Here is a 9587-nt window from a genome sequence, read left to right as displayed (position 1 = left end):
AGCTCTAACTGAAAGCTAATTCCAGCCAAGCTAAGCTCCTCCCTTTACTCCACCCTCGCAGGCTCCAGGTGAGGCCAGAACTGAGCCATCCTGGAGGCACACCCATGCTGCTACACGGTCAGCACTGTTTTCACACACATCATGAAAGCTACCAACAGATCAGCACTCTGGGCCCTGGTCACGGGTGGGGGTGCTGGGCCAGCCCTGCCAAGCACCTTAGCTCCGTGAACCCTGAGAAATAAGGTGGGTCTGCAGGCTGCAAGTGGTTAAATAATTAATAAGATTACCAACAGGGTGCTAATTACAAATAACGAGAGAGGAGCTAGAGGTGATGAGTTTTCCAAATGAGGAACCAGGATCCGAAGCCCCGAGGCCCAGGGGTCCGGCCACCCGGGCAGGGCAGCTCCGAAATAAATAATGGAGTGGGGGGCAAGGGGTCAGGGCTGCTCCTGCTTCTTCTTGACTGAAATCCGCTTCTTCCTTGCTGCCAGCATCTCATAGAATGGGTCCACGCTCACAGCGGCCCTGCGGAAGGAGCGGGGTTCCAGGGTGAGCACTGAGGAGCCTGGGCCCCTGGCCACCCTCCCTTCCCCCAGGACTCCGGACCCCTGCTCACTGGATGGACTTGATCCACTCGTCCTTCTCCTCCTGCGTGGGGGCCGAGATCCGGTACACCATGTGGTTCCCCTCAACCACCCGGCCGTCCGCCTCTGTTTTGCAGGCTTTGATGAGCTGCCCCTTGTTGTTGGGGATGTACAGCTCGAAGCAGTTCTGGGGAGACAAGGGAGAGGAAGGACGGCTAGAAGTGCCAGCCCTGGGGCCAGAGGAGCCCTCCACCGCCAGCAGGACAGGGTACAGGGAGGGTCTTACTGGTTTCCGGGGGTCGTCCACCTCGCGGATGCTCAGATTCTCCAGCGGGATGATTCCTCGGGGCTCCTTGTCCTGAGAGAACGAGTTTGACAGGATTCAGATTCCGAGTCTCCCCCGAGTACCAACCTTGGTCTTGGGAGCCCGCCCCGCCCCGCCCCGCCCGGCCCCGCCCTCACCGTAGTGTACTCAAAATAGTAGAGACAGTTGTCGGTGAGGATGAACCAGCGCCGCTTCCACGTCTTCACCCGGCCCCCTGGAAGGGAAGGGGGGGAGGGGGCCTGGGCTCAACAGGGGGGCAGGGGGGCCTCTGAGACGGCGGGGAAGGGGGCAGAGACAGAGCGCAGGGAAGGTGGGGCTGTCAGGGCCTAGGACAAAGCGATGCGTGGGAGGACAGACAAGCAGGGACAGGCGAGGAGTCTGGGCCCAGCGAACCGGTCCACCCGCCAGTGTGGGGCTCTACGCTCTCTAAGCCTGTCTGTGGACCCGGGTCCGGGCCCCCAGTCCCTCTCCTGTGGGCCCCGAGGCCAGGGCAGTCCCCTCCCTTTGTGTCGTGTTGGGCAGCAAGGATGGGGCCGGCTGTGTACCTACCTCCTGGGGCAGACAGCGAGAAAGCAGGCAGGACCAGGCGAGGAGGAGGGAGGGCGCAAGAGTGGAGTGCCCCCAAGAGCCGCGGGCGGGGGCAGGGAGGGATGCGCAGCGGGTGGGACAGAGAGAGCCGGAAACAGCAGAGAGAAACACACAGAGAGGGAGGGAGGGAGAGAGAGGGAAGAAAACCAGTTACATCCACATGAGGGGGTAATGGCCAGACCCTGTCCCTCCGGGGAGGCCCAGGATGCTGAGTTGGCCATGAGCACCTCCCAGCGTCAGTGCCTGACTCCAGCCCCACTCCCAGGATCTATCCCAGCCGGGCAGGCTCTCTGTTGCCACGGTGACGATGGGGCAGTCATCACCAAGAGGCAGAAGAGGAAACCCCCAGTCCGTGGGCCAAGGTGGCCGTGGGGACCCATTAGCACCAGTAGGACCTATCTGTGTGACCTTAGGACAACCACTTGCCCTCTCTGGACCCCCATCTGGGGATCCACTCAGGCCCACACCTTCCTGCTGCAAAGTGACCTACTTCTGGGCTCCTTGTGGTCCCGGAAGAAGTCAACAGCAGCAGTAAACACTTTTATTAACCATCTTTTTCACTATAACCGCTACCAGTACCACTGATTCCCTTTTGTATTTCACTGTTTAAGAGGTGCCTTTTACTAGTATCTTGTGCTGCGCTCTGGTCAAATCTGGGTCCAATGCCACCTCTGCCCTGTGGCTGCGGGACAGTGACCGAGCCTCAGTTTCCTCATCCAAGAAATGGGAGGGAGTCCTGCGGCTGCGGGGAGGTGGGGCCGAGCGCAGTTTGGAAGAGAACCAGTCTCTCAGGAAGCTGCCCTTCCGGTTTTCTCCCCGTCCACTCACTGCCAGGGGCATCATTGGACCTCCCATAAAGGATCTAAATTCCCCTGGGGTCCCCCAGGCCAGCCTGCCTCTCTTGGAGCCGCTGCAGGAACCCATCTGCCCCAGCAAGTTGGCTGAAAGGAGCGATCCACATTTCGTGTGCACCAGGGACCTGCCTCTGTGGCCTGAGAAGAGATTCCCCCTTCTAAGAACACAATTCCATGTGTACCCCTCTGCCACCCCACCAGAGAGTAGATACTGAGACTTGAAAGGAGGAAAGGCCTGCCTTGAGCCTGCACCCGGGCTGAAAGCTTCCTCTGGACCATACCCCTGTCTGGGCTGCTTCCACTGTAATTCCTCGCCAGATTCTATCTCCCTGGGGCAGCCACTCACCACTTTTCCATGAAAATGCCACTGCCAACCCTCCCTAGGCACCTACTATTTACCAGGCCCAGCTCTGAGCCAGCAGTTCTCAACCTGTGCCACACATTGGGAACCGCCTGGAGAGCTTTCAACATGACCAATGGCCTATCCTGCCCACAGAGACCCTGATTTCACGAGCCTGTGGCCTGGCCCCTGTGGTTTCCAGGTGAATCTCCCAGGCAGCCGGGGTGGAGAACCGCTCCAGCTCTCAGCCAGCTGCCCTTGCCGGACCTCTGCTAACTGAACCAGAGTCCGCTGGTGCCACGTGTTCCAAGGGGGACTGGCCCCTGTCCCACCCATCCCACCGTGGCCAGGGCTCCCCATTCTCCTAAGTCAGCCAGGGTGCTTCCTCTCCCCACGTACGTGCTAAATCACTTCAGTCTTGTCTGACTCTGTGATCCCATGGACTGCAGCCTGCCAGGTTCCTCTGTCCATGGGATTCTCCAGGCAAGAATACTGGAGTGGGTTGCCATGCCCTCCTCCAGGGAATCTTCCCGACTCAGGGATCAAACTCCCTGTCTCTAAAGTCTCCTGTGTTGGCAGGAGGGTTCTTTACCACTAGTGCCACCCAGGAAGCTCTTCCCCTCCCCACCAGGAACCAATCCGACCAGCTGAGAAGTGCATCTGGGCATTCCGGGACCCGTTTCTGCAGGCTCTTTACTGCCTACAGGAGACATCTGGGGAACGAAGACACTTCTAGAACAGCCACCATGCTACAGGGCTGAGCAGGAGGCCACAGGAGGTGGGGATAAAAATACAGGAGTCTCAGAGTGGGTCTGCCCCAGACTCCCCGAGAGTTCCTGCCAAGCAAGGTAAAAGGCCCAGTTCCTTGGGTTGTTTTGTTTGCTACAGCTGAGAGCAGCCTGAGTCATGAACACTCTCCCCGCAGGGCCTGTGCTCTTTGGTTCTCGGCTGTGTCCTCAGTCCCTACACCAGGGCCCGGCACGGGGGAGGGCTTTCATAAACTTGTGTGGGTGAACAGAAGGGGTGAGACAGCACCGATTCCAAGGCCAGCCCTGGGCTTGGACCCAGCACAAGAGACCTGATCTCGTTCTCAACCCCACTTTTCAGATGTGGCTACTGAGGTTCAGAGAGGTCGAATCATTGTCCTAAGGTCACACAGTGGCTACGTGCGAAAACAGAGTCTAGAACCTGGGCCTGCTAACTTCCCCCACTTGCAGAGGCAGCCAGCAGTCAGGAAGGGACGTACCCAGCTTAAGGAGCCAGCCCTCCCGGTCCGGGTTGAAAAAGGTGTGGGTCAGATCATTGCCGTCATCCTCGGGGATCTTGAAGGGCTCGTTTCGGATGCTGTCGTATAGATTCTGAGGGGTGAAGGCAGAGTCAGCACCTCGGGGCTCCTGGGATCCTCCCAGGCCTACTGCAGTGGGGAGGGGGCTCACTGGGAGCCAGTGAGACCACGGGTGGGATGGCCAAGGGAGGGAGGAGCCTGGGGAGAAAAGGGAAGTAGAAGGGGGAAGAGTGGAGGGAGCTCTGGCGAGGAGAGAGGGAGAAAAAAAAGATGCAGAGATGGAGACAGTGGAAGAGCTTCTAGATTCTGAGAGAGACAGACAGACACACAGACAGGGGGAAATGGGATAGACCAAGACCCTCAAAGAGTCAGAGGGCCAGGAACCTGGATTCAATCCTTGGTCGGGAACTAAGATCCCACATACTGCCTGGCGCAGCAGAAGAAAAAATAAAATGAAAAACAGAGAGACAAAGACAGGCAGCCAGAGAGAGAGAAAGAGAGAAGACTTGGGCAGGCTGGTGTGACCATGCAGTCCATGGGTGGCGAGGCAGTGATCCTGGGTGGCGGGGGGCTCAGGCACTGAGAGGAGAAAGAGGGATGGACCTGAGGGGGCCGGGGGGGGGGGGGGGGGGGGGGCCTGACCCTGAGCAGCTCCTCAGGCAAGTCCCCGCCCTCGTTGATGCCCCGGTTCATGGCCACGAAGCGCTCCAGTCCCGGCTTGTCCCGGACGTTGGGGTTGTGGAGGCTGGTGTTCAGCATGATCACAGCGAAGGACAATACGTAGCACGTGTCTGCACCAGACAGTCATGGGGTGATGACTGGGGCATGCGAGCCTCCGGGACCCAGGAGCTCAAGTCCCCCCCACTCCCAGCTCCCTCCTTCCCCAGGACCCTAGGGCCTGGGCCCCTACCTGTGGACTGGAAAACCCCAGGGTTGCACAAGCAGTAGCGCTGGGCAAAGGCCTCCATCATGCGGTCGATCTTCTGGGCTTCTCCAGGGAGGCGGAAGCTCCAGAGGAACTGCCTGCGGCAGAGACGAGCCAAGGGTAGATGCCAGGACTGGCGGGGCCACCCCCCACCCACTCTCAGTGCCCATGGGAGGAACTGGCCAATGAGGGCGCCACACCTGTGGCCAACCTGACCACTGAGCGTCGGCCAGGAGACTCTAGATGATGTATATGGAAATGCCCTTTCTTTCTACCAAGGTTGCTGCATGGAACAGATGGTTGCTTGGGGCCTCTGCTGTCATGTGGGAGGAGGGTCTACCGTGAGCAGCACCCACCCTGTGGCGAACACAATCAAAAGCTGTCTTTCCCATTCCATTCAAGCGTCTGGATACGGCTATGCCTGAAGGAAGCTCTACTGTGGACTTTGGCAACACTCACGTGCAATCCATCCCCTAAGTTTTGGTTCTGTTTTTGCCTTCAGGAGGGGGTGATCATCACTGGTAAAGAAAGCCCTGACAGGTCCCTTCCTGCCCTTTCAATCCCATCCTTCTCACCTGAGGGCCTGCACCAGGTTGAGGTCAGTGAACTCATGCAGATCCACGAAGGCATGAAGCACTGCCAGATTCAGCTCTTCCCTGGGAGGACAGGGACAAGGTCACGGGCAGGAAGAGGCTTGGGGAGGTGGGGGTGGAGAGGAGGTGAAGTACTGGGGAGGCTGTGGCCCCTCTTCTGCACAGCAGCTACCTCTGTAGCCAAAGTTTCAGCCAAGCCCCCATCACAGGCCTGGCACGGGGGTAGGGACACTTGGAACGCTCCTGGGAAGACCATCTGCCTTAAGAACTCTGGTGTGGCTGAACTCTGTGCAGTTGGGAGAAACACAGCAAATGTGCTCTGCTGGTCATCTCTGATGAACTCCAGATTTCATGGATGCCCAGAGATGGCCTCCTATCCCCCAGAGACCCACGGAGAGTCCCGGGGCAGCCCAGATGCCCACAAAACCAGCCCCACAATGTCAGACAACCGGACTGTCCCTATGCACTCTAGATGTCCACAGGCGATCCCCAGAAAGCTAGAGATGACCCCCATGCTCCCAGAACCTCCAGTCCCCATGCCCCCCAGCTGCCCACAGATGGTCTCTGCACCACAGATATCCAGAAAGTTCCACACAACCCAGATGTCCACACAAACCCTAGGCATCTCACATGGTCCTCTGCACCTCAGACATTTCAGACGGTCTCCGCACGCCCCGGATGTGCACCAATGGTCCCCAGGTTTCCCAGACTTCACAGAAGGTCCCCATGCACCCTGGGAATCCAGATGGTCCCCACACACACCCGACATCCACAGGTCGTCTGCTTGTGTCCCAGAAGTCCATCAACTCCTAGGCACCCTAGACATCCACCGCTGGTCCTCATACACTCCTGATGTCTCATGCACCCTATGCTTGTAGGTGCATGTCCACAGACCCCGGACATCCACAAATGGCCCCCATGTTTCCAGATGTCCATGGGCCCCCCATGCTCCCCAGATATCCACTGATGATGACCCCTCCCACTTCCTGCATCACTGTCCACATCGCTCCCATGCACACCAGCTGTCTCCAATGGTTCTCACGCTCCCATACCACCCACAAATGTTCTCCACTGTCCTGACATAAACGGGTGGTGGTCCCCACATTGCCCAGATGTCCGCAAAGGTCCCATATCCTCCACATGCTCACAGATGATCCCCAGGTTCCTTAGAAGGTCCTCCACCCCAATCTCTGTGTCAGTCCATCTTGTCACAGTCCAGTTGCAAGGCTGATCTATCAGGGCCTCTCCTCAGCAAAAGCTGGGTGCAAGGGGCAGAGAGGAGATGCCCAGCAGGTGCTGGGTGCAGGGGGCGCGGTTCTCACCTCTCCCCCAGGTAGTCCCCAATGGCCGTCTTGTTCAGGCCCTCGCCCTTGTACAGGAAGCGGGCTATCTCCTCAGGTGTGTTCTGCAAAAGTTCGTTCTCCACCAGGAACTGGATCCCCTGGTGGGAAGGGCTGAGTCTCAGTGCTGGTGTGCTCAGAAAGACACCCCCAGAAACCTTAGCCTCCAAACCCACACCCATCCTCAACAGCAGGGCCTGAGTTTCACTTTCAGGCTCTTCCCAGGCCCCTAAACACTGCCTCTCCGGTGGCCTAGACTTTGCATCTACTGCTCCCTCTGCCTTTGCCTGGTTAATTCCAGTCCCCCTGGAGCAGGACCTGGCAAGGAACAGGAGCTCTATGAATGTCTGCTAAATGACTTTACAAACTACCATTGCTTCTGGCAAGAAGAATAAAGTGGGAAACTGTTAGAAGACATCACACGAGGAGCTGTGAGGGTCAAGACTCAGGCTGGAGGAGGGATTTCTCATGCTCTCTTGATGTCTTGAGGACCATGAACTGAGGACCCCTAACTTTGGATCCTGGTATCTGAGTCTAGGGGCTCCCTGAGGGCAAGGCAGCATCAAACCCTACACTGGGTCCTATGCATTCCCTGGCGGAGCAGCAGGCCAGAGGGAGGCCCGAGGAAATGGTGTAAAAAGAATGAATGAATGAACGAACGAACATCTTTTCTCCACCTGGTAAACACTAAGTCATCCTTCACCTGACCCAAATATCCTCCTGAGGGAAGCCCTCCTTGATGCCACCAGGCTCACTCCTCTGAGTGTCCACAGCCCAGTACCTCTCTTTCTCTCTGTCTTGGCACTTCTCTGTCCATATTCCCTACCAGACTCAATCAAGCTCCTCCTGGTGACTCAAGAGTGACAAGAGAAATGGGTTCTAAAATATGAGCAAAAAGGAGAGGAGGACCACTCAGGCAGGAGTTCCAGCATACACAAAGATCAGGAGGCTGAAGCACTTGGTTAGTGTTCAGGGAACAAATACTGCCAATATCTGGATCCAGGGATCAGGACCAACTCTGTCCTGTCTAAGGCAGACCTTTAACCACAACACTTCTGGAACCCGGAGATGCCAGAATCCTATCTGGATGTCAGCTTGGCCGACCCCAGCCCTGTGGCCCCAAGCACCTTTTTGGGGTCCATATTGAACTTCTTCCTGCCCATTGCCATCTTCCGGTTCCGTTGCAAGGTTTTGCTGCAGGGGCAGAGAGCAGAGGGTGGAAGGTCAATGCCTGGGTATCCCTGGCCCCCGCCTGGCCCCATGACCCCTAGGCTCCCTGCCCTAGCCCTCACCTGCCCTCATTGGCCTCCAGACCCTCCACCTCGCTCATGGCTTCGCTGAGCTCCTCCCGCAGGCGCTGGATCTCCACCAGCAGCTCCTGCTTCCGCCGTCGAATGTTCTCCAGCTCCATCCGCTCCTCCGGAGTCAGGTCCGGGGGTTCTGGGGGAGGGGATCAGGGGCGGGAGATCAGTTCTGGGGACTGGGAGCCTGGACTTCTGAAATCTGGTGAAGGACAGGGCTCCTAGGTTCATGGGGAGGATGAGGATAAGAGTCCCGCCTCCGGTGAGTGGAAGAAGGGGCTGGGGGGCCTAGATTCCTCAGTCCAGGGGAGGAAGGGCTGGGAATCTAGACTCTTAGTCCTTGGGAGAGAAGGGGGCTTGGAGCCTCTACTCTTAGGTTTACAGGGGAAAGGGGGCTGGAAGCTTGACACTGCGGTTCATTACTTGCAAGGGGCCTGAGGTCTTGGTTTTCTGCCTCCATTCTTGGCGAGGTAGCTTGGGACCTGGGTGCCCGGACTCCTGGGTCCATGGAAAGTAACCATGGCAGGGGAAGCTAATGACAGCTTGCGAGAGTGAAGGAAGGGGCGGGGCATCGAAGCCCCCCGCCCCGGCCCTAGCGGAATCTCTGTGGCCCCCACGATTTCTCCCCACCCCACCGTCCCCCGAAGCCCCCCTCCCCTCTCCCGGCAGGCACTGGGCTCGCCCGGCCCCTCCAGAGGGAATGGTTCCGCCTCAGCCCCGCCTCAGCCTCGCCTCCGCCGCTCCATCCCACCCCCTCCCGCTGCCACCGGAAACAGGCTCGGCCCAAACAATGGCCTGGAACGCCCGCTCTCCTGCCCTGCCGGAAGCCCGTCCCGCGCCCCACAAAAGCGAGGCGACTATAGGGCCGAACAAGCTTCTCAAGGCGCGTCGTGGAAGGGAGGTCGTTAGCGGCGGAACATTCAGACAGAAACGCTCCATCTGCTCCCAGCCGGCCCCGCCCCTCCCCGACTTACCATAGACACCGTCCTCCATGGCGGCTAGGAAGGCCCGCGGGGAGTCCGGGGCGGTCCCGCCGGTCGGGCCCGGATCCGCGTTGGCCCGCGGGCTCGGGTGAGCCCGCTCAAACGCCCCGGGAGCCACCGCCGCCTCCTCAGCGCCAGTCCTCAGCGCTGAAAAGACTCTCCCTTCGTCTCCCAACCGCCCCGCCAGTAGGGACCGCCCCTCGTTTTGACACCGCCCAATCCACGGCGTGCCCTCTCTTCTGCTCCGCCTCCGAAACCGAAGGATCGCCCTCCAGGGCCAATAGGCGCACTAGAAGCAGGCGTAGCAATGTCCAGCCCAAAGTAGACGGTCTATGGGGCCAATTGGAGTGAGAGCAGGGGCCGGGTCCCGCCTCCGAAACCAAAGGGTTCTTGGCAGGCTTGCCCTCCAATAAGAAGCCTCGAAAAGGAGTTGGATGGAGGCGGGATTAAGCAGACGCAGAGGGAGGAC

At 58.8% G+C, this 9587-nt stretch overlaps 1 protein-coding gene across 3 annotated transcripts; it reads right to left on the bottom strand.

Moving 5' to 3' along the window:
- Window positions 1-257: 257 nt before the first annotated feature.
- On the bottom strand, window positions 258-9303 carry CYTH2 (cytohesin 2). 3 transcript variants are annotated; one of them, XM_010815108.3, is made up of 12 exons: window positions 9110-9303; window positions 8127-8274; window positions 7962-8028; window positions 6817-6935; window positions 5477-5557; window positions 4887-4999; window positions 4619-4767; window positions 3938-4049; window positions 1047-1123; window positions 871-942; window positions 617-771; window positions 258-525 (listed from the first exon to the last, which is right to left on the bottom strand). In XM_010815108.3, exons 1-12 carry the CDS (start codon window positions 9126-9128, stop codon window positions 438-440), a joined length of 1200 nt encoding a protein of 399 aa, XP_010813410.1. In that variant the 5' UTR covers window positions 9129-9303; the 3' UTR covers window positions 258-437.
- Between the last annotated feature and the right edge of the window lie 284 nt (window positions 9304-9587).

The sequence above is a fragment of the Bos taurus genome, chromosome 18 (assembly GCF_002263795.3).
Source record: "Bos taurus isolate L1 Dominette 01449 registration number 42190680 breed Hereford chromosome 18, ARS-UCD2.0, whole genome shotgun sequence".
NCBI classification, from domain to species: domain Eukaryota; kingdom Metazoa; phylum Chordata; class Mammalia; order Artiodactyla; family Bovidae; genus Bos; species Bos taurus.
This window is presented reverse-complemented; position numbering and strand designations above follow the sequence as displayed.

What these genes read in the sequence shown, in the direction of transcription:
- CYTH2 (XM_010815107.4), bottom strand. Translation starts at nt 8,643, where the DNA reads ATGGACCCAGGAGTCCGGGCACCCAGGTCCCAAGCTACCTCGCCAAGA. An exon ending in TGCCTGAGGAGCTGCTCAGG is followed by an intron (nt 4,050 to 4,618) that starts GTCAGGCCCCCC and finishes TTCACCCCTCAG; the next exon opens with AATCTATACGACAGCATCCG. An exon ending in GGGCTGGCTCCTTAAGCTGG is followed by an intron (nt 1,124 to 3,937) that starts GTACGTCCCTTC and finishes CTTCCCTTCCAG; the next exon opens with GGGGCCGGGTGAAGACGTGG.